Source organism: Protopterus annectens, chromosome 2.part0 (assembly GCF_019279795.1).
Source record: "Protopterus annectens isolate FY-2018-M chromosome 2.part0, PAN1.0, whole genome shotgun sequence".
NCBI classification, from domain to species: domain Eukaryota; kingdom Metazoa; phylum Chordata; order Ceratodontiformes; family Protopteridae; genus Protopterus; species Protopterus annectens.
The window spans coordinates 249,036,250-249,060,917 of NC_056728.1; the positions used below are offsets into that span (position 1 = coordinate 249,036,250).

Below are 24,668 nucleotides of genomic sequence, written 5' to 3' on the forward strand. Positions count from 1 at the left end.
TCTGGGCCTAAGCAAGGAATGCAGAGGGAATGAAAATCCTTATGTGGTATTTGCTTCCCACATGAAATGCAATTATTAACTTTGTCTGACATCGGTCTGAGGCAAGAAAAGTTTCCCCAATGGGGTACTTAGCTTTCAAGAAGACTTCGGTTGAAAAATATTCGTAATCTCAGGAGCTGGCCGACCGTCACTTGCGAACTGCTTCTGCTTCGGGCACCGCGCGGCAAGAAAGACTGAAGAAAATGGCATCGGCTGGTTCTTTTATACCCCTGTCGCACTGACGTCAGGGAAGAAGCGATGACATCCGACGCCGGACCTAGACTTTGGAATTCAGCCGACCGAGGACCCGCCTGACGGCAGGAAAACCCATCTGTTATGACTGCAGCTGTATGCACGATGAACATCTGTACTATGTTCATCGTGTTTCACTGTTGCAGTCATTACACTTGGGTAGAATCCCAAAGCTGAGGTTGGGCGGCTGGGTCTAAATTGGATTTGGAGAGGCTATCAGGCCCTGCAGAACTGCAGTGGCAAAGCCTGCTCTGGATTTAGAGTAGAGAGGTAAGTGGTAGTGTTTGGTGAAAATGTGCACTGAGCTCCAGGTTGCAGCTTCTAAAATGTCTTTGGTTGATACGCCTCTGAGGAAAGCTGCTGAAGTGGCTGCTGCTCTGGTAGAATGAGGCCTGATCCCCTTAGGCACTGATTTGCCATGTTGTGCATAACAGAAGCGGATGCAGTGTCCTATCCATTTTGAGACTGTCTGCTTTGTAATAGGCTTTCCTTGTGATCCTGCAGCATAGGCTACAAACAGTTGCTCAGTTTTTCTGAAAGCTTTTGTTTTGTCCAAGTAGAATCATAGCTGTCTGTGTATATCAAAAGCGTGCCGAAGTCTCTCCCCTTTATTCTGGGGATTTGGGTAAAAAGTAGGTAAATGAATGGTTTGGTTTAAAGCCACAGTGGAGACCACTTTTGGCATGAATGTTGGGTTTGTCCTTAGAGAAACCTTGTCCTGATGAAAAATGAGGAAAGGTTCCACAGCCATTAATGCCTGTAACTCTGAGACTCTTCTTGCTGAAGTTATTGCTAGGAGCAGAGCAGTTTTCCATGATAAGAATTTTAGATCAGCTGTGCTGGCTGGTTCAAAAGGAGGCAGTGTGAGTTTTTCTAAAACAAAATTGAGGTCCCAAGTTGGTACTGGCACTCTCCTTGGGGGTCTTATATTTTTTGCCCCTCTGAGGTATTGTCGTAGTAGAGGATGTGAAAAAATAGGAGGTTCCTTATTGTAATGGGCTGAAATGGCAGAGGCATGGATTTTAATAGATGAAAAAGATAAGCCTTTGTCCAGCATCTCAGTTAGGTATTGTAAAATCTGAGGTATATTAGGGACAAGTGGTTCGAGCCCTTGAGTCTGGTTCCAAGCACAGAATCTCTTCCATTTTTCTGCATAAGATTTCCTAGTGCTGGGCCTCCTGGCTTCTAAAATGACATCCATAACAGCTTTAGTGAGAGGTGCAGTCTGAGTGGCTACATTATCTGCCATGCTGTCAGGTTTAAGGTTCTGAGTTGACTGTGCAGAATCTGACTGTTTTGTTGTGTCAGAAGATGAGGAATTTGAGGCAGAAGCCAAGCTGAGTCTTGAGACAAACTCTTTAGGATTGGGTACCAGTGCTGGCGTGGCCAGTCTGGGGCGATCAGGATCATTTTTGACCTTTCTTGTCTGACTTTTAGTATCACCTTGGTAAGAAGAGGCATCGGAGGGAAGGCATAGACTGTCAGGCCTTTCCAGCTGAATGACAGAGCATCCACTTTCCATGCTTGAGAGTGATAAGTTCTTGTGCAAAATTTCTGTATTTAGTAACTGTGAGGGGAGGCAAAAAGATCTATGCCTGGGTGTCCCCATTTCCTCGTTATCATGCTGAACACTTGTGGATTTAGCTTCCATTCGTGAGGGTCCATGAGATTTCTGCTTAGTTCGTCTGCCAGTGTATTTTTTGTTCCTGGCAGGAATTGTGCCTGCAGATGAACTTGATATGTCAGTGCTGTGTTCCACAAAGTCATGACTTGCCTGCATAGGGGGTAGGAATGTGTGCCCCCTTGCTTGTTTATGTACCACATAACTGTGGTATTGTCCGTCTTTATTAATAGTTGTCCTGGATGTAGTAGGTCCTTGAAAGCTGTCAGGGCATTCTGTACAGCTAGCATCTCTTTTTGATTGATGTGAAGATGCATTTGTTCCTTGGGCCACGTGCCCTGAATACATTTTCCTGCCATATGTGCCCCCCAGGCATAATCCGATGCATCCATTGTTATTGTCTGCCTGGCTGTGGGTAAGGTGAAAGGCTGTCCCTTGTTGTGGTGACAGGCCTGGGACCACCATCAAAACTCCTGTTGTAGGCAGGGAATTAAAGTAATGATTGTCTCCAGGCTGTGACAATGCTGAGTCCAAACACTTTTAAGATACCACTGTAGTTTCCTCATATGCAGTTTTGCATATGGAATTAGTAGAATGCAGGATGCCATGAAGCCCAGGGCCTGCAGAAGTTTTCTTGCAGGGAGCTGGGTTTTTGTTGCCATCATTTGAAAGTAATGAGTCAGTTGCCTTTGTTTGTCTGGTGTGAGATAAGCCATTAAGCCATCTGGGCAGTTGTATTTAAGCTTGCACCCAGGAATATTATCTCTTGAGAGGGCACTAGTTTTGATTTCTTTTTGTTTACTGTGTACCCCAGGCAAATTAGCAATCTTTTTACAAACGCCAGATGCTTTAGAAGAATGTCCTTGCTCTCTGCTTGAATAAGGCAGTCATCCAAATAGGTATATATTTGAATTCCTTTTGTCTGCAAAATGCAATTACTGGTGCCAGGCATTTTGTGAAGACCCTGGGCGCAGTAGATAAGCCAAAGGGCAGTGCAGAGAATTGGTAATGCATTGAGCCTGCTATGAATCTGAGGTATCTTCTGCAAGATTGTCTGACTGGGATATGCAGGTATGCCTCCTTGAGGTCCAAAGTAACTAGCCAAGCCCCTTCTTGCCCAGCATGGGCAGAAGTTGTTGTAGTGTTAACATTTTGAATTTTGGAACATCCAGGAAAGTATTTAGGATTGACAGGTCCAGTATTGGTCTCCAGGCTTTGTCCTTTCTGGGTACTAAGAAAAGTCTTGGGTAAAATCCTTGTCCCTGTTCTTGCTGTGGAACTTTTTGAATAGCTCCCATGTCCATAAGAGCAGCAATCTGTTTTTGTGCCTCTGCCCATTGGTGTTGTGGCAGGTTTGGCATATTTTTTGATTTTGGAAGTATGTGGAAGTGGAACCTGTAACCCTGAGAAACAATATTCAGAACCCATTGGTCCTGGGTGATCATGTGCCAATTTTTTGAGAAAAGTGCTAGCTTTCTCTCTAGGGGTGCTGTCAAAAGGTAAGTGCTTGGCATTTGTAGAGGGAACTCATTGGGACTGTTTCCTATAAGGCTGTGATTTATCTTCCCCTCCTTTGGGGGCTGAAGCATCCCATTGTTGAGGTCTGTAGGAGCCTTGGGGCTGAGATCTGCCTCTTGGGCGTCTGTATCTGCCTCTTTGTGGCCTGTCAGACATTGGAAAGGACCAATTTTTTGAAGGCCAGTTTCTGCTAAATCTAGGTGGTTGAACCTGTAAGAAATCTTTCACTGTCTGCATTGATTTTGCTTTATCTTCCATTTTCTTTAACACCTCTTCTGCCTTAACACCAAACAAAGTATCATGCTTTAGTGGAGCATACAATAATTTTACTTTAACATGATCAGGTCAACTTTGTTTTTTCAACCAAGCATGCCTTCGAATAACAGAGCCTGTAACTGCGGCTCTACAAGAAGCCTCTAATGAATCAAAACCTCATTGCAGAGTATGCTTTCCCACTTGTTCAACTGCATGCAATAAATCCTGCATGTCCTTACTGTCAGGACTTTCTGAATTTGAAACCATTTTCTGTTTTAACAATGACATGAGGTACTGTTGATATTTATGCATGTGAAACTGGCAGTTTAAAGCCCTTACAGCTAAAGTAGCAGAAGTGTAAACTTTTTTCCCCCATCTGTCCAGTGCTCTGGAATCCCTATCCGAGGGGACAGGATTTTTAGCAGTGGAAGCCTTAACCCCTTTAGGACCCTGAGAAATTTTTTCTGGGTCTACAGCAGGCTTTTTGTAAAGAAATTTATGAGAGTCAGGGACCATGTAGTACCTGTCTGGCTTGACTGGTGCATGGGGTAAAGAATCAGGGGACAGACTGGATTCAGAAAAAACATCATCCGCAATATCCAGCACAGGGATTGCCAGGGGCCTGTGCTGAGGCAATAAAAGAAAGTCTCTGAGCCTTTTCTTGGATTCTGAATAATCTTGGCTCTCCCAATGGAAATGCTCCCTCATGGTGTGCAGGGTTTCCCCAAAAGAATAATCCTCAGGCGGGGAGGCTGAAGGTATAGACTCTTCTGTATCAGAGTCCTCATAGGGAGGGAGAGAAGATCCCTGATCAGAAGAGGAATCAGAGGAAATGGAAACCTGGTCAGAGGAATCATAGTCAGTGTCTTGACTAGGCCTTTTGTCAGGAGGGAGATGGGAACCCCTGATTAAAGTTATTAGGTCTTCGGCCATTTTAAGCATCTGTTTCTTTGGCATGGATGACTGTTCTGGAGAATGCTGTACTTGTTTCCTTGTCTTTAATGGTGTTTTTGACTTTGCCTTTGCTGCTGTAGTGGGCTTAATTGTAAGCTGTGATGGTCTGAAAACACCCTCAGAAGCCGGTGCCTGCTCGGCAGCTCCAGACCCATCTGAGGGAATAGTTTCCGTAGGCCCAATACCTTGAGTTTCCACAGGCCTCGGTGTCTCCACGTGGCTGTCGGTTACGGCCTGTGGCTCTGAGGTAGCGGGTGTCAGGGGCTGCGAAAGCACCTCACTGAGAACTGGCGACTGGCCTTGAAGAGGCTTCGTCGTCGGTTTTGGACCTCGGATGCCTGTCCTTTTCTTTGTCTTTGCGTTTTTTATATATTCCGGTCGTCGGTTGTTCTGACGGCATTATGTAATTAAACCTTCGGCCAAAGTAATGAAAAGCAAAATCAAACTGACGTTTAATAGTGCGTTCACTGAATCTAGCACAAAACCGACAACTGGTAACATCGTGGTCAGGGCCTAGGCAAGGAATACAGTAAGAGTGAAAGTCCTTATGAGGTATTTGCTTCCCACAACAAATACAATTATTAACTTTTACTGACATCGTTCTGGAGCAAGAAAAAGTTTCCCCAACGGGGTACTTAGCTTTATTGAAGACTTCGGTTCTGAAACTCAATTTTGAAAATCTCAGGAGTCGGTCGACCGGCACTTGCGAACTGCTTTTGCTTTGGGCACCACGCGGCAAGAAGGACTGGAGAAAATGGCGTTGGTTGCATCTTTTATACCCCTGGTGCACTGACGTCAGGGAAGAGGCGACAGCAACCGACGCCTGACCAAGACTTTGGAACTCGGGCCGACTGCAGGTCACCTGCCAGCAGGATAACCCAAGTGTAATGACTGCAACAGTGAAACACGATGAACATCCATGGTTTCCGAAGAAGATGAGGCCAATAGAAGGAAAACCAAATTTGTTTTGGCCAAAATGGGGCAATGAGGATTATTGAGTTCTCCGACCTTTTAACTTTCTTTAGAAAGTGGGATATCAAGGGAGTCGGGGGGGGGGCATAGAGAAGACCGGGGAGGGGGGTCAATCGCGGAGAAGACGTTCCCTGGGTGACTTTCCCGGAGGGGGAATTAGGGCAAAGTAACGGCTGCACTTGTTGTTCAGAGAGGACGCACAAAGACTGCAGCAAGGTTGATCCCAGTGATGTAAAATCTCTTTTGCCACCACAGGACTGAGAGACAACTCATGAGACATGAGAATGGTTCTGTTCAGCTTGTCCGCTATCACGTTGGAGCTTCCAGGAATGTGCATTGCTGTGAGAAAGCGGTTGGAAGAAATTGCCCACTACCAAACTCTGAGGGTTTCTCGACACAATGGGTAAGATTTGGTTACCCCTTGCTTGTTGATACAGCAAACTACCGACATGTTGTCCATTTGAATTGCTACTCTTCCCAGATGAAGGGCATCCTGGAATGCTTGCAACGCTAACAGCACTGCCCTCATCTCCAGAGTATTGCTGTGCAAGTTTGCCTCTAGTTGGGACCACATGCCTTGGACTGTCCTTCCCAGATAATGCCCCTCCCCCCATCTGCGAAGCATCCGTGGTCACTATGGCTTGGGGCTGCACAAGAATGAATGCTCTCCCTAAAAGAATCAGGTTGGAAAGGAGCCACCATGAAAGATCCTATTTACATGGATTGATAATTACGATTAGGTAAGACACTGGTTAATGAATCAGAGACCACTGGGAGGCAAGTAACCACTGTAAGATTCGCATGTGATATCTTGCTAAGGGAACAAGAGTGACTGAGGCTGCCATCGGGCCTAATGCTTGTAAGACTAATCTGGCTGGAACCCTTCTGCTTTGGATAATTTGTCCAACCTGGGACTTGATCATTTGTAGTCTTTTCTAGTGGAAGTGAGGCAATTCCTGTAAGTGTCCAACTGGTCTCCAATGAATTATAATTGTTCAGAAGGCTGTAAATTTGACTTTTAGTAAATTTATTGTGATGCCTAGAGATGCACATTGATGCAGAGTGTAATCTCTTGCCCGTTTGAACTGATGCCTGTTGGTAGTGGTGAGGAGCCAGTTGTCGAGGTATGGAAAAACTCCAAATCCTTGCAGTTTGAGATGAGCTGCAACCACCACCATGCATTTGGTGAACAGACAGGGGACTGACGTGAGTCCAAAGGGTAGTGCTCTGAACTGGAAATGACTGGCTCCCAGCCGGAAGCGCAGGAACCTCCAGGAGCATTTGTTCATTTTTATGTGGTAATACACGTCCTGGAGGTCTATGGAGCGCAGGAACCTCCAGGAGCATTTGTTCATTTTTATGTGATAATACACTTCCTGGAGGTCTATGGAGCACATGCAATCATCTTTCCCCCCAAGAATGGCAGTATTGACTGTACTGAGACCATCCGGAATTTGGTTTGCTGAACTGCCTTGTTGAATTGGCTAAGATGCAAGACGGGTCACCAGTTCCATATTTTTTTTTTGGCACTAAAATGAATCTTGAGTAAAACCAGAATCCTATTTGGTCTGGTGGGACTTTCTGGATGATGCTTTTGTCGAGCAGTTTTTGTATTTCTACTTCCCTGTGACTGGGTGGAACATCCAGGAGTCATTTTTGGGTTTTTGGATGCACAGATAGTGGGATTTGCAACCTCTGGATATTATTCCCTGCATCCATTTGTCTGAAGTTATTAGTTGGCAGGTGGGCTGGGTGCAGGGATAGTTGTCCCCCAACTGCCTCCACAGGAGGGCAACTGGGCCTCCCTTCTGGGCTGCTGGTAGGAAACACCAGAGAAATGATCTCTGGACCCCTAGTTCTGCAGGCCACTTCTGCGTCTGGGGTGGCATCTTCCATTACTTCCCCCTCTGGCCAGGGGAAAGTCTTTGCCATCTGAATCCTGGAAAGGCTCTTGGGATTTTTTAAACCATAGTTTCCCAATTCTCTGGTTCCTAGAGCAAGGCCTCTGAGGAGTGGAGAAACGTACGCCTACAGCAGAAAGAGTCTTCTCATCTTATTCACATCTGGTAAGAGTGTCTTAAATTTTGGTGCCAAAAAGGGACGATTCCTCAAATGAAGCGTTGATGAATGATGCTTTAAATGGCTCCACAAAATCACACAAGTGCATCCATGAATGCCTTCTAATGGCTATGCCTGAATCCGCAGCTACTCTTGTACTCAGTACAGCTGCATGGGCAATCAGCTTCATGGACAAGTTAGAAATCGCTTCAAGGGTGGCGAGCTTTGTCCCATACCTCTTCAGCTAGTGCTTCTGAGAAGGTATCAGAGAGCTCCTTGATCAGATCCCTCTGCAATGTGCCATGCAGTTCAGGGACCTGACAACAAAGGACATTGAAGCGTAAATGAGCTTCCCATACCTATTCATAGTCCTAGACTCTGTTGGATGGTCTGACTTTCCTAAGCAAGTTCCTTCTTTGTGGCTGCCAGTATCACCATGGCGTCAACAGGTATGCCTTTTGACCAGTGTTGTTCGTCTTTAGGGGCTGAAAGGATCCAATCAGGTCTCTTGGGGATTGGTTCAATGGAGTCAGGCATCTTCCACGCCCGCTGAATGATCAGTTTGATGAGATCATCAGTGGGTGGAGACAGCCAAGAAGTAAAGGGTTGGGCACGAAAATCTTCCAGGTATACTGACTCCTTGGAAGAAGGCTGGAGGGAAGACCAGGTACCCCTCTATTTTAGGATTTCCAGGATGTCTCTGAAGGAAACATCATCAGTGGGTGACCTGGGGGAACCTTCCCCTTCATCAAAGTCAGTATATCTTCGGTGAAAGACTCCTCCAGGGAGTCTAAGTGCTTCCTCTTGCACTTTCTCTAAGCAGGTACCTTCCTCGGGGGGGGGGGGGGGGTGATGCTCTGGGGAAGTATCCGAAGAGGAAACCACCAAGGTGTGTCTTTTCTGGAGCTTTTCTGCCCTCTGTCCAGGGGATGAGACCGATGGGAGCTATGGGCAAGGGGATGTTGAGATCTGTCCCAAAAGGGATGGCAGAGACTGCGAGTCCCCAATGGACAAGGCCTTCTCCATGATTCGGAAGGATGCCCCCCCCCTCCATAGACCAATGGGAGCCCGGAACCAAAAACAGACTCTTCAGAACCAAGGTCCGACCCCGCACCAAGGAGGCGTCCCCCAAAGCCTGAGCTGATCTTACAAAGCCAAAGCACCAAGGGTCATAGATGGCTCCGAAGTTAAAGAAGGCAATCCATGCACCTCAGACTCAACCAAGGAGTCTCGACCCTGGGAGGCCTCCGGCACTGAAGGCCAGAGAAACTCAAGGCAGCTTTCGGTACCAGAGACAAAGTTACTGCCGGAACAGAGACTAACCGAGGGCTTCAATGTCTCAGTAGGAGCTGGAGAAGAAACAGGTGGTGTCATGGTAGGAATGGTTCCGATTTTTTTTGAGCGGGGATATTCCCCCTATTCGGTGAAAAAGCTTAGGGAGGAAGATTCACCAAAAAGAGTTGATCTTTACTTTCCCTTGTTAGGGACGGGTCCATTAGGGACCGTTACTACTAAAACAGTAGATGATGGTAAATTGATCAACAGGATTTTCCCTATGGATTTTGGGGGCAATGCCCCTTTGGTGAGACATACCATAAATAGGGAATGGGAGAAATTCCTTAATTTTACTGATTTGAACATCTTGGGGAAAGAACCCTTGAATTTTGTATTTAGAAAGGTAGGAACCTTAAGGATCTTTTTGAGTCCCATTCTTCGTTTTTTTGGGGGGACTAAAGGTAAGAGAAGAGATACCTATAAGTGTGGTGCTTGTGCACAATGTGTGCATATTGCTGATTGTTACAGAGTACATATAAACAGCAGGGGGAGGGACATTACTAGTAGTCCCTTTTCCAACTGCAATACTAGTGGTGGTGTGTATTTGGCTTCCTGTTCACTATGCCAGGCACTCTATATAGATTGATGAAGCGTACATACAAGCACTACTATGACATCAGGACATCCAATGAGAAAAATGCCCTGTACAAACATACTTTGACTTGTATTGGTGCCAATTTTATATTTTTTGTAGTTGAGCAAGTTCCTATGGACATTAGAGGTGGCCCTTGGGAGGCCCGTCTAGAATATCGGTAACTCTTTGGCAGGTCACTCGATTCCGGGAGACCACCGGGGCTCAATGAACACATTAGTATTGTTCCCCTTTTAAAACTCAGGGCAGCTAAATTGTGATTCATCATTTACTATGTAATAATGTGCACTTATTTTAAACCTATATTTCATTATCTTTGCTGAATATGCATTCAGTTTAAATTTACATTTCATTGTCTCTTTTAAACATATTCTATTTTTTGACCACTAGATGGTAGCATTTATAATAAATATGAGTAAATGCATTTTGAATGCCTTTGACATTTGGAAAGAAAAATATTTTAAGACACGTCAGAGGTTTTACTTATTTATTAAGTCTTTTTATGGATGATTTAAACTAATTGGTATTGTCTGATTGGTTAAAATTTTTTAAACGTACTTTATATAAGAATGTGTCAGGTTAATGTTTGTTATCTGATGAAGTCTGACTCGGTTTGGACGAAAACAAATTATCCACTTTGTTGGCATTAATTGTGTTTAATAAAGCGTTCTGGACCATTGTGCTGTCTCTCCAGTTGTGTGCTCTTGTTTGTATTTTGTTTTAATTTTGAGAGGAGCATTATGGGTACAGCCTAGCTCGAGAGTTTGGAAGACACAAGCTGAAATAAATGTCTGATTCAGTTCAGGGGTTTGGAACCAAGCTCACAGTCAAGGATTAGTGAAAATTGGACAACATCAGATCATACATTTATTTGAGAATTATTAAACTTTGGTCAAGGGATACAATGCTGAAACAATATAATCCTGGCCCGTTTACCAGCTGCAAGAAAATAAAAAAAAAGGAAGGACAAATACAGAATTTCTAAGTGTAGTTCAACACAAATAAAAATAAAATTAAAAAAAAATAAATATGTGAATTTTATGAAAGTCTACATACCATAGTTATGACTATACTACTACTAAAAACTGTGATTAATGTGACATACTCAAAGTATGAATATGATCACTTTGTCCACTGCGATTTTACATAATCAGCCTGCATTACTTACAGTGATATTGATATATGGCAGCACATATGGTCTTTAAACAATTTCCCTATTAACTACTAATGACAGGAAAGAAAACATCACCTGAGAATATTGTAACTGGCAAAGTCCCACTGGTATATCCCCAAATCTGAGCAGCACACAATGTATCTGCCATCAAACTGTAGTCTTGGTTGAAGTGCAATGCTTCGGTCTTCTGACACAGAAAGGGTTTTCAAGCACTTGCAGTTAATTTCTCTTCCAATTGGCCAAATCTGAAAAAAAAAGCAAAAATAGCAATAACTGGACAGCACATAAATCTTTGCAATGATGTTGATGCCTACAATATTTTTACTGAATATAAAGAAATGTCAGATAAAACACTTTCATTAACAAGAACTGGTGAAAATGTTACTGATGTTCATCAGGTGCAACCATTCCTGTGCCTGAGAAATGGTGGTCACAGATCTCTCCCCATTTTAATTAGAACTGCATGGTGGCTACAAGGAGAGTAGACAGAAATCAAATGAAGTGTAAGCAAACCAAATTATCTGTAGTTGTAAGTAAACAAAATTATCTGTAGCAACCACATGACCTGTTAGTCCTCTTCTTTTTCTTTCGGCTGTTCCTATTAGGGGTCGCCACAGTGGATCATTTGTTTCCATTTCTTCCTGTCCTCTGCATCTTGCTCTGTCACACCAACCACCTGCATGTCCTCTCTCACCCATCCATAAACCTTATCTTAGGCCTTCCTCTTTTCCTCTTACCTGGCAGCTTCATCCTTAGCATCCTTTTCCCAATATACCCAGCATCCCTTCTTAGCACATGTCCAAACCAACGCAATCTCGCCTCTCTGGCTTTATTTCCAAACCGTCCAACCTGGGCTGACCCTCTAATATGCTTATTCCTAATCCTGTCTACCTTTTTCACATCCAGTGCAAATCTTAACATCTTTAACTCTGCCATATCCAGCTCTGACTCCTGCCTTTTTGTCAATGTCACTGTCTCCAACCCATGAACTGTTAGTCCTCTAAAATTTAAAAAAAGAAATTCAAAATGAATGCAAGTTAGCCTTCAAGATGAAACACAAATCAGCAGACTATTCCTTTTAGGGGACTGTTCAGTGTAAAATTTAGAGTACCTGTTCCTTACCCTAAATAAGTTTGATTAAATGTGAGCTTTTTGGAAACGCACAGGAAGAAAACTATATGCAAGCATATCATCATTCTCGGATCAAACATGGCAGAACTGTTACCTGAAGCAAAGACAGAGAAAAGCTTTACTTTTGTAGATAGCAGTTCACTGTGCTATCCAAAATAACTTCATTGTTCACTGTACTATCCAAAATGCCACATACAATCAATTACTTTATAAACACTCCATCTCCCTTATTTGGAATAATCTTCCACTCCATATTAGACGTCATACCTCTCTTCCTATCTTCAAACATGACCTTATTTTGTACTTCCATAACAACCCCTATGTACCTGTAACCATCCTACTTAACTCCTCCCTTTCCATATTCCCATTTTTTCACTAGACTTATCATTAAGACATTTTCCTCTTTCTTATCTTACTTTATCCAATCTGCTCTTCTTTCGATACCCTCCCTCTTTATATAATTTACTTTATCCAATCTGCTCTTCTTTCTAAACCCTCCCTCTTTATATAATTTACTTTATCCAATCTGCTCTTCTTTCTAAACCCTCCCTCTTTATATAATTTACTTTATCCAATCTGCTCTTCTTTCTAAACCCTCCCTCTTTATATAATTTACTTTATCCTACTGCTCTTCTTTCGATATCCTCCCTCTTTATATCATTTACTTTATCTTACTGCTCTTCTTTCGATACCTTCCCTCTTTATATCATTTACTTTATCCTACTGCTCTTCTTTCGATACCCTCCCTCTTTATATCATTTACTTTATCCTACTGCTTTTCTTTCGATACCCTCCCTCTTTATATCATTTACTTTATCCTACTGCTCTTCTTTCGATACCCTCCCTCTTTATATCATTTACTTTATCCTACTGCTCTTCTTTCGATACCCTCCCTCTTTATATCATTTACTTTATCCTACTGCTCTTCTTTCGATACCCTCCCTCTTTATATCATTTACTTTATCCTACTGCTCTTCTTTCGATACCCTCCCTCTTTATATAATTTACTTTATCCTACTGCTCTTCTTTCTAAACCCTCCCTCTTTATATCATTTACTTTATCCTACTGCTCTTCTTTCGATACCCTCCCTCTTTATATCATTTACTTTATCCTACAGCTCTTCTTTTGATATCCTCCCTCTTTATATCATTTACTTTATCCTACTGCTCTTCTTTCGATACCCTCCCTCTTTATATCATTTACTTTATCCTACTGCTCTTCTTTTTTTTTCTCCTCCCTCTAGATCACTTCATTCCTCCTCTACTCCTATCTTCTTTTGCACTTTCCTTCTTCTGACCTTGTATATAGCTATGTACTATTCTTTGGATTACATTTATTTTTCTTATCCATTGTATCTATAAGTTTGTTTTGCTCTTTATATTGTTAACCTGTTTCTATCTGTATGTTTTGTATGGGGCTTTTCCCCTCGGGTCTCCAATGAAAATGGGTAATTTCTTACCCAGTTGGACTAACCCCAGTTAACAAATGTGAAATAAATAAATAAATTAAATAAATACATGTAGTTTATGCAAAATACATTTCCTGTCAAGTGTAAAACTGCACAAGTTTAGTGCAATTCTGAGGAAAATCTCGTTGTAAGAAAATCTGATAAAAACATGACATCTGAATTTCAAACACCTTGCAAAAGCAGGTGTATTTTTGACAAAAAACATTAGCCGTCACTTTGCAAGGAAACCAGAAATAAGAGTTTTAGCAGTAGGGCAAGACCCACTGCACCCTCTGCATTTCTACATACACTAATGTTGATCTTGCATAGTAACTGCAAAGCTATACAACCTGCAAAAGTAAGAATCATTATGTAATCAGACTGTAAGATGTACACAGTACTTCCTTTGCTTGCGAAACATGTAGTGAATCACGCCCATTGCATTTTTCAAGGAATATCAACAAAAATAGTACTATACAGAGGCCTGCTGATCTAGAAACTGGCTGTTTCATTACGAATCCTAGTTCTGAAGCAAACCTGTGTGAAAAAAAGGTCTACTGGGAGGAACAGGATGAAGTGGCTGATGGATGGTTCTCCTGTTCTGATGAAAGAGTAGGGTGAGGAAAGCTTTGTGGTATTGTAGTAGCATTGTGAAAGGTCACTGGTGTAACAGATGTTTGAATAATACATATCGGAGTGTATTCTCATAAACCACTGCATACCATGCGTAGAAAATTAAGAGGTGCAATCTTGTGCTAACATGACAATTATGACTTACTGTTTAATCATTTAAATACACAAAAAAGGTTATTTTCTTTAAGAGAACATTTAGTATAGCAATATGTGGATACATAATATAGCTGTATGCCTTGTGCACTAGCTACCATATGTAAAGGGAAGAAATAGGTTCATAGGTAGGTACTAGGCTATCTGCCCGAGGGCATTTATAAGCCTAGCCAGAGTGTGTCGGCTTTCGCTGCCCCACTGATTAATTAACTGAGCCTCTGTTAAGCAGAGCCAATGAAGTGATCCCAGGGGTGTATTTTCTGTTACCCATCCACTCGTCAAGGCTTCTCTTGAAGAGTGCTCATGAGGGGCTCTGCCTAATATAGTTAGGAATTGTGTTCCAAAGCATGGGGAGTCTCTGTGACAGGAATCTATCCCTCCAGCATGTTCCACTTATTGTTGTGGCGAGGTTTAGCTCACTAGAGTGTGTGGCTCACAGTGACTTGGACTTCTTTAGGTGTAGCATGTCCATCAATTCTGAGTTACACATGGCTTTGTAAGTCAGGCAGAGATCACCTCTGAGTAAGCGATATGCCACTGAGTACAGCCGGAGTTTTTTCAGTCAGGCTGCATAGGACATACGTTTGACGCCAGTAATCCTCTAGGTGAGGTGCTTTTGTGGTCTTTCCAGCTGTTGGAAGTGTCTTGTGAGGTACATCCCAAATGGGACATTGTACTCTATGATGGGTCTGATGAGTGATGAGTAGAGGGGCACTATAACCTCTTTATTTCTAGATGCGAACCCCTAAGTAATTAGATGGGCCACATAGAAGGATTTCCTAACTACTTTGGCAATATGATTGTCAAAGGAGAGATTACTATCTACCTGGGTCCCCAGATTTCTTATTACCTCTTCTGTATTAAGGGGGCTGCCACTTATGTGGTAATTCGTAGGTGTTTTGTTTTTCCCAAATGGGATGACAATGCATTTTTTGGCATTTAGCTTGAGGCCATGACTTTGACACCAGGTGTCTGTCTCAGTAAGGCCTTTTTGAAGGATGTCCGTGTCACCCGGAGAGTCAATTATGGCTCCCAGTTTGCAGTCATCGGCGAACCTGGTTAGCCATAGTCCTCCTGTGTTTGCCTGTACTTCTGAGAAATATATGCCAAACAGTAGGGGTCCGATAACCAAGCCTTGTGGGACACCACTTGTGACTGGTTTAGAGTCAGTCCTGGAATCCGCTATTCTTACCGTGTGAGTTCTGTCTGTAAGCCAGTTGGCAACCCATCTTGTGATGTAGGGGTTTATGTTCAGGCTGGTGAGTTTTTCTATAATACCCGAGTGAGGAATGGTGTCTAATGTCTTGGCAAGATCAAGGTAGGCTGTGTGTGTGAACCACCTTTCCCTCGTCTATGGCCTAGGTGACTGTCTCGAAGAAGTCAACCAGGTTTAGTAGGCATGATCTGCCCTTAAAGCCGAACTGGGTTGGGTCAAGTGTTTGGAGGTTCCCCATGTCTTTGTTAATGAGTTCCATGATGATACACTCCATAGCCTTGCAGACCAGGCTAATCAGGCTTATGGGGAGATAGTTACCAGGGTCAGTTGTGACCCCCCCTTTGTGGAGCGGAATAACCGTTGCTGTGCGCCATTCTATGGGCACATAGCCTGTGGAGAGGCTGAGATTGAACAGCGTGTTTAGGTGGGAGGTTACTTTGTTCTGTAGTTCGTGCAAGATGCAGCCTGGGACACCACCTGGCCCCATTGATGCTGTGTTTTTGGCTTTTGAAAGGGCTGTTTTCACCTGTCTTTCTGTGATTTTCGGGACACTACACTTTTCCGGTATTGTTGTGGGCCCTTTTGAAGGTGAGAGGGAGGTGAAATTTACACTGAATCTATCTGCCAGGACATTGGCAATATCAGTAGGTTCAGTATATTTTGTGCTATTTTGCACTAGCTCAGAGCATATCTGTGAGTTGCCACTTAGATTCTTGACATAGCTAAAGAAGGCTTTGTGGTTATCTTTCGAAACCGTGGCTATTTTTCTTTCGAAGTTAGCCTTGGATGATTTTATGAGGGACCTTAGTTTCTTACTGATACTGATCAGGGATGTCTTTCCTTCTTGGGATTTGCTTTTTTTCTGAACTAGTTTCCTCCTTTTGTTGTATAACCTGTTTATGGCAGGGGTCCACCAGACTGGTTTCCTTCTCTTAGGGGAGTGAGTCTTGGTTTTGCTAGGGATGGCACGATCCATGCTTCCTTGTAGGTGTTCATAGAGTGCAATTGTAAATGATTCTGCATCTTGGGCAGTGTTATCCTTTAGCGTGGGGGCTGTGAAACTTACCACCTCTGCCTTAAGTAAAGTGAAGCTTGCTTTAGAAAAGTTTTTCACTGTGGTTTCCTTGGTTGGGGGTGGTGGTGGGGTGTGGACATCCAGGGTGACTAGTTTATGGTCTGATCTAACCAGTGATGGCTTGACCTCCGGTACGGAACACCCGTCACCCATGTTGGTAATGACCAGGTCCAATATGTTGTGACCTCTGGTAGGGGAGTTTACCAGCTGATCCAGGGGATTTGAGTTGATAAATTCCAGGAAGCGCTGAGCCTGGGAGTTTGTACTCAAGTAGTTTTCCCAGTTAATGGTAAGGTAATGGAAATCGCCCAATATCAGGGTGTTCGGTAGGACCTTCATGTTTTCCAGTGTCTCCAGAAAGGCGGAGTGGTGGTCCTGGGTCATGGAGGGTGATCTGTAGCAGGCCACAATTTGCATTGCAGATTTGCCTGATGTTAGTTGCACATGGATGATCTCAGAGGTATCATGCTGTGCCACTAACCTTGAGGTGTGGGTATCCTTGATGAATATGGATACACCCCCTCCTTTTGTGTTTTGATCCGTGTTCTGTGGCCGAAATATGTGGTACGAGTTGTAGCCCAGTAGTGCTGGAGTGCTCTCTGGAGCCTTGAACCAGAAAGTTGAGAGAGATGGAAAAAACTGCCCAAACGGCCAATAAACTACAATTTCTGGGCCAGAACCACTCCTCTTGTGGTAGATAGGCTACCTCCCTCCAACACAGAAAGGCTTGCAGGGCTCAGACGCTTACCAACAGTCCTGGATACAGCAACTCTGTATCTGGACTAGGCTAGCAACAGGAAAGGTGGGAAACAAGCGCAGGTGCGGCTTTTAAACCAGAAAGTTGAAAGAGATGGGAAAAACTGCCCAAAGAGCCAGTAGCTACAATTTCTGGGCCAGGAACCACTCCTCTTGTGAGAGATAAGCTACTTGGGGGGGGGGGGCACAGAAGTTTACAAAGAGTCCTGGATACAGCAAATCTGTACCTGGACTAGACTAGTAACAGGAAAGGCAGGAAACAAGCACAAACACATGCTTTTGAATCAGAAGGTTGAAAGAGATGGAAGAGCTTCCCAAACGGCCAATAAACTATAATTTCTGGGCCAGAAACCTCTCCTCCTGTGGTAGATAAGCTACCTAGTGCTTACCACTCCCACTGATAAGCTAGAAGGCTTCCCTCCAACACAGAAAGGCTTGGGGGGGGGGCTCAGGAGCTTACAAACAGTCCTGGATACAGCAACTCTGTATCTGGACTAGACAAGTTACAGGAAAGGCAGGAAACAAGCTAGGAATTTTTTTTTTTTTTTTGAGGGAGGGAACACAGCAGGATTAAGAGGCTAGAGGGGTTGTCCTACTCAAATGCTCTCTTTGTACACAGTAGGAGTGCCGGAAATCAGAATATGATCTCACTGCACTCAGCTGAGGGAGCAAATGAGATAGGCCCAGAAGGAGTAGCCAAATACAAATTTACAAGAGGGGCGGGCAGTTTCAAAGCCACCAAGATTAACACCAAGACAAGAACAGGGAGGGTGGGAGAAACACAGTGGAGACAACAAGAGACAGAAACAATACAGTACCACTATAAATAATAGGCAAGTGTATAAATACAGGGCCATGAAATGACAAATGATGATGGCAGATGATAAAGTCTCAAAGTAGTGGTGACAGGATTTCAGGGTAGAAAAAAAATGAAAGTTGTGAAAGTACAGTTTTGTACCTACCATAAATGTAGATGTCCGAACTGGATAGCATCTGCAGTCATAACAACTGGGTTGTCCTGTCGTCAGGCAGCCCTTCAGTCGGCCGGATTCCAAAGTCCGGGTCCGGCTTCGGCTGATGTCGCACTTCACCCGATGTCATCTCTGTTGGTCTTCGGGTATAAAGGCATCAGCCGACGCCATTTTCCTCAGTGTTTCTTGCCCCAGATGCCAGTAGCCCTGTAGTAGGCTATAAATTTTGGATAAATGCCAATGTTTTCAAAAAGATAGTGGTAAACACCAAAAAATTATCATGTATGTACATATATACAACAAATACACCATAAAAGATTCCCCCCACCAGCTAGCTATTAGGAGGGTAAACACCCTAGGAGTACCACAGAGGGGTAGGAGGGAGGGTAATCCTGACTGCAGATGCTATCCAGTTCGGACATCTACATTTATGGTAGGTACAAAACTGTACTATGTCCTTCATGGATGCATCTGCAGTCATAACAACTGGGTAGAATACCATAGCCAACTAGGGGAGGAGGAAGAAACTAGATTATGGTGTGTTTAGGATCCCTTGCAGTACAGCAGTGGCAAACCCTGCTCGGGATCTGGAATATAGAGGCAAATTATAATGCTTGGCAAATGTATGCACGGAGGTCCAAGTAGCCGCCTCAATAATGTCTTTGGTTGCCACTCCTCGTAAAAGGCTGTGGTAGTGGCTGTTGCCCTTGTAGAATGAGGTCTTATGTTCTGTGGAATTGGTTTTCCATGGAAGGAGTAACAGAATCGTATGCAATTTCCTATCCATTTGGAGATTGTCTGTTTGGAAATAGCTTTTCCTTCCCTTCCTGTTGCATAGGCTACAAAAAGCTGATCAGTTTTTCTGCTATTTTTTGTTCTGTCCAGGTAGTAGCGTAGCTGTCTATGTACATCCAAGGTATGCAGTATTCTTTCCCCTCTGTTTTGTGGGTTGGGAAAGAAGGTAGGTAGGTGGATTGCCTGGTTTAAAGACACTCTGGATACCACCTTAGGCATAAATCATGGACACTCTATCTGGATGGAAGATTAGGAAGGGCTGTACTGCCATTAGGGCCTGGAGTTCAGAAACCCTCCTGGCTGAGGTTATTGCCAGTAGGAAGGCGGTTTTCCACGATAGATGCTGTAGGTCTGCTGTTGCTGCTGGCTGAAAGGGTGATAGTGTCAATTTTTCTAGCACAAAGTTCAAGTCCCAGGCTGGTAATGGTGGTTTCCTTGGAGGTTTTACATTTTTGATTCCTCTGAGGAACTGTCTGAGTAATGGGTGTGAAAAAACAGGTGGATCAAAGCTGTATTCTGCTGATATAGCTGATGCATGTATCTTGATGGAGGTGTAGGACAGGCCTGAATGTAGAAGTTCTGCCAGATACTCCAGAATGTTAGGCATATCTACGTTTGACACCTCTTTTCCTCTTTCAGTACTCCAAATGACAAACCTTTTCCATTTTCCTGCATAGTTCCTTCTTGTTGAAGGTCTGCGGGCTTCAAGAATAATGTCTTTAACTCTTTGGGAAAGTTTTGGATTAGCTGCTGCTATGTGATGTTCCATGCAGTCAGTTGCAACGTTTTTAGGTTTGGATGCATGATGCTGTAGTTGTTCTGAGTTAACATCAAAGGCATCAGAGGTATTGGCCACATATTGTTCTGAGACATGCTCCTCAGCAGGGGGTACCAGTGTTGTCTTGGCCAGTTTGGAGCTATTAGGATTATCCTTGGATGTTCTTCCTTGATTTTTAGTAATACCTTGTGTATCAAGGGAAGAGGTGGGAATGCATATGCTGCTAGGCCTTTCCAGCTGAAGGAGAGCGAATCCACTTTCCATGCTAGTGGGTGGAATGTCCTTGTGCAGAATTTTTTGAGCTGGTGATTGAGAGGGGAAGCAAATAAATCTATCTGAGGCATTCCCCATTTCTTTGAGATGGTCTTGAAGATGTCCGGGTGTAGCATCCATTCGTGGGCATCCGATGTGGTTCTGCTTAATATGTCTGCTAGAGTATTTTCTTTTCCCGGTACAAATATTGCCTGTAACTGGATGTTGTAGCTGAGTGCCAGGTTCCACAGCTCCAAAGTCATTCTGCATAGGGGGTATGAATGAGTGCCTCCCTGTTTGTTGATGTACCACATGACTGTGGTGTTGTCTGTCCTTATCATCAACTGGCCCTCTCTGAGAAATGGTCTGTAGTTTTGGATTGTCAGTTTTACTGCCAGCATTTCTTTTAGGTTGATGTGCAGGTGAAGTTGATCCTGCGTCCACAATCCTTGCACGCATTTGTCCAGCATGTGGGCCCCCCATCCTAGGTCTGAAGCGTCTGTTGTGATGGTCTGGCTTGCTTGACATCTGCGAAAGGGTAGCCCTGGGTTTGACTGGCATGCTTGAGCCCACCATAGGAACTCCTGTTTTAAGCATGGAATTAGTGGAATTTCTGTTTCTAGGCTGTGCCTGTGTTGGGACCATAAATTCTTTAGGTACCACTGTAGTTTTCTCATATGTAGTCTGGCAAGTGGAACCAAGATTATGCATGATGCCATGAAGCCCAAGGCCTGCAGTACTTTTCTTGCTGTTAACTTGTTCTGTTTTGTTAGTGCCAAGAAGTAAAGAGGGAGTTCTCTTTGTTTTCTGCAGTTAGGAAAGCCATTTGCTTTACTGTGTCCAATTCAGCCCAAGAATGTCCTTGTCTGGGATGGGATCAGCCTTGATTTTTGTAAATTGACTGTGTATCCCAGTGCTTGTAGCAAGTAAATGACCCTTTGTAAATCTGTTGTCAGCTTGCTTTTGTTGTCCCCTTGTAGCAGGCAGTCGTCCAGGTATGGGTAAATTTGAATTCCTGTAGTCTGCAGTGGGCGATTACTGATGCCAGGCATTTTGTGAATACTCTGGGCAGTAGATAAGCCAAAGGGCAATGCTGAGAATTGATAATGCTCTGATCCTGCAAGAAATCTGAGGTATCTTCTGCAGATTGGTCGAATGGGGACGTGCAGGTATGCCTCCTTGAGATCTAGAGTTACCAGCCAACACTCCTTGCCCAGCATGGGAAGAAATTGCTGTAGGGTCAGCATTTTGAATTTTGGGACAATGATGTATGTATTTAAGGTGGACAGGTCGAGAATAGGTCTCCAACTTTTTTCCTTTCTTGGAACTAGGAATAGTCTTGAGTAGAATCCCTTTCCTTGTTCTGTTGTTGGCACTCTTTCCACAGCTCTCATGTTTGTTAACTGCATTATCTGTCGTAGAGCCTCTGTTTTTTGATTTGGAGGTAGATTTGGCATTCCTCTTTTGACTGGTAAAGTGTGGAAGTGGAACCGGTAACCTTGATCTATGGTTTGTAAAATCCACTTGTCTTTTGTGATATAGTGCCAGTTCTTTGAAAATAAGGTTAATTTGCCGCCTAATGGAGCTGCTATTTGTTCCCTGGTAGGCGGATTTAGAGTTAAGTCACTGTGGCTGTGTTGTTGTAGTGGCAGTGGTTGTGTCTGTGCCTCTGTTGTTACCTTGCCACTGTCGTCCTCTGTAGGCACCTCCTCTGGATTGGTTTCTGCCTCTGGAACGTCTATTCCTGCCCCTTTGGGATCTTGTGGAGTCAGGAAAGGACCAATTTTTGGCAGGCCAGTTCCTGCTAAACCTTGGGGGTTGGACCTGCAAGAAATCTTTAACCGTTTGAACAGATTTTGCCTTTTCTTCCATTTTCTTCATTACCTGCTGGGCAGGTGTACCAAACAAGCTGGTCTTATCCATAGGTGCATCTAATAACTTAGCTTTAACATGATCCGGTAAAGCTTGTTCCTTTAGCCATGCATGCCTTCTTATCACTGTGCCAGTCATGGCTGATCTAAATGAAGCCTCCAGTGCATCATAGCCACATTTTAAGGAATGGTTACTAACCTGTTGTATGTTATTTACCATTTCTAATACATATTTCTTATCAATTGATTCATCAGAGGGTAGCTTTTTTGTTAACTGATCAAGCATAAACTCTTGGTATTGTATCATGTGAAACTGACAGTTTAAAGCTCTAGCTGAGAGAGTAGCTGAAGTGTAAACCTTTTTGCCCCATCTGTCTAGAGACCTGGCTTCCCTTTCAGAAGGAATAGGGTTTTAGCTGTGGTCGCGGCTACTGCCTTGGGACCCTGGGATATAGTTTCGGGGTCTGCAAGTGGGGCCTTGTAAAGGTGGTGATGAGTGTCTGGAACCCTGTAAAATCTGTCTGGTTTGGCAGGGGCTGGAGGTAAAGAATCTGGTGCAGAGCAGACATCATTGAAGGCATCATCCACTACAGAGAGCACAGGAGGTATAGCTAAGGGCCTGTGTTGTGGAAGGTGCAGAAAGGTTCTCAGTCTTTTTCTGGAGTCTGAGTAATCCTGCTGCTGCCATTGGAACTGCTCTCGCATGGCATGTAAGGTTTCCCCAAAGGAAAATTCTTCTGGTGGGGAGGCAGCTGGAATGGATTCTTCAGCATCTGAGTCTTCAAAATTGGAGAAAGGAGCCTCTGGCTGGTCTGTTATGTCTGATTCATCAGCAGAATCATCAGAGGACACAGGCTCGGGGCTCTGCCCTAGGTCTCTTCTCTGGGGGCTGAGAGGCCCTGTCTGGGTGAGATTGAGATCCCTAATTAATGAAATTAAATCTTCTGCCAGAGTAAGCATTTGTGCACTAGAAGAGGGCCGGGTTGTAGGTGGTTTAGCAGGCACTGTTCTAGTAGTTTTGGCTGCTTTGGCCCTGGCAAAGGCCTTAATGGACATGGCTGCTGGAGGCCTAGCAGCACCACGTGCTGGGGTAGACACATCCAAGGGAATGGTGTCTGATAAGTCAGTGGCAACCACCGTAGTGGATAAAATTTCTGAGGCCGATTCAAGAGAAGTAGCAGGGGCCTCAGTGGTAGTGATAGATTCTGCAGTATTATGATCAGTTTTCTCGGTTTCGGCCGAAACCGAGACACTCGCGGTTTGCTTAACCATGGTTTCGGCCGAAACCGCGGACTGCGAGTGTCGGTCTTTATCTTTGCGTTTTTTAGCAGTTTGGGTAGTCGGAGGATCCGACGGCATAATATACGCAAAATCAGACCCGAAAAACTGTTCAGCAAACTCCGACCGACGCCTAAGCGTTCGTCGGTTGAAAGAAGCACAGGCCAAACAGGCTGCTACGTCGTGGGCTGGGCCTAAACAAGGCAGACAGTAAGAGTGGAAATCCTTATGAGGTATTTGTTTCCCACAGGTTAAACAATTATTAACTTTTTCTGACATCGGCTGAGGCAAGAAAGAGTCCCCAACGGGGTACTTAGCTTTAGAAGTCTTCGAAGTAGTATTCGGTAGAAGTAATCTCTGGATCCGACCGACCGGCACTTGCGAACAGCTTTTGCTTCGGGCGCCACGCGGCAAGAAAGACGGAGGAAAATGGCGTCGGCTGATGCCTTTATACCCGAAGACCAACAGAGATGACGTCGGGTGAAGTGCGACATCAGCCGAAGCCGGACCCGGACTTTGGAATCCGGCCGACTGAAGGGCTGCCTGACGACAGGACAACCCAGTTGTTATGACTGCAGATGCATCCATGAAGGACATCATAACCATAACAGATCTGCTTTCACCCTCTTCAAAAGTAGGACTTAGACGGAGGCTCAAGTCAGATCAGTAGCCGGACTTTCCCAGAACTCCAACACATCCTTTCAATACCATAATGCTCTGCACCTCCCTTCAGGCTACAAACTGAAAACGCCAATGCCAGCAAGTGACCAATATTCATGTTCATAATCCTATATGCACCACTCTAACCAATCCCTCGAGGCATCAAACAATTTGCAGGGAGACAGTGGGTGGATATGCTGAAGAAAACAGACACACATCAGCCAGATCTATCATTATGATAAGCACATACCTGATGTGATCTTGCCCATCCTCTTTAACAGCAGGATTCAGTCCCTAGCTCATTCACCTTGGTGGCATTATGAAAGGATCTCACAGACACCAGAAGTCCCACAGCTAGATCAGGACCTAAAGTTCTTCTCCAGTTTAGAAAGCTTACACAGAAGACCATAGGTCCATAAGTGTGTGCTAGGCTAATGACCCCAAGGGCCTTTTTTTTTAAGCCTAGCCATGCATCCCAAATCTCTGACAAGTTCTGGTACCCTTGATAAGTGTAAGCAGAGGCCTGGGAGATGAACTATTTACAAATTGCCTGTGTCCATTAGAGGCATAGGTGCCAAACCAGGGATGAACCTTCCTGTTCCCTACCCAATTGTCCAAGTCACACATGAATTAGGTTAGGGAGGAACTGTGCTTAACACAGATGGGGAGCCTGTTCCAGAGAAGGGGTAGTCTCTGGGATACATACCTGTCTCTCCAGCAGGTCCTATTTATATCACAGGCAAGGTTTATGTTTTTAGAATGGGTAATTCTGGTGCTGTTTGTTTTACGGATAAGAAAGCGGTCCATCAGGGTGAGGTCTGACAATGCCCTATATGACAGGCATTGATCTCCCCTCAAAACCCTGTAGGAGACAGAATACA

At 44.1% G+C, this 24,668-nt stretch overlaps 1 protein-coding gene across 2 annotated transcripts in view; it reads right to left on the reverse strand.

Annotated features, from left to right (window-relative positions):
* FBXW2 (F-box and WD repeat domain containing 2) overlaps positions 1-24,668 on the reverse strand; it is a 513,384-nt gene that overhangs the window by 25,025 nt on the left and 463,691 nt on the right. For both annotated transcript variants that reach the window (XM_044060728.1, XM_044060727.1), the window contains exon 6: positions 10,846-11,015. In XM_044060728.1, coding sequence (XP_043916663.1) covers positions 10,846-11,015 — 170 coding nt within the window. The remainder of the gene's footprint in view (positions 1-10,845; positions 11,016-24,668) is intronic.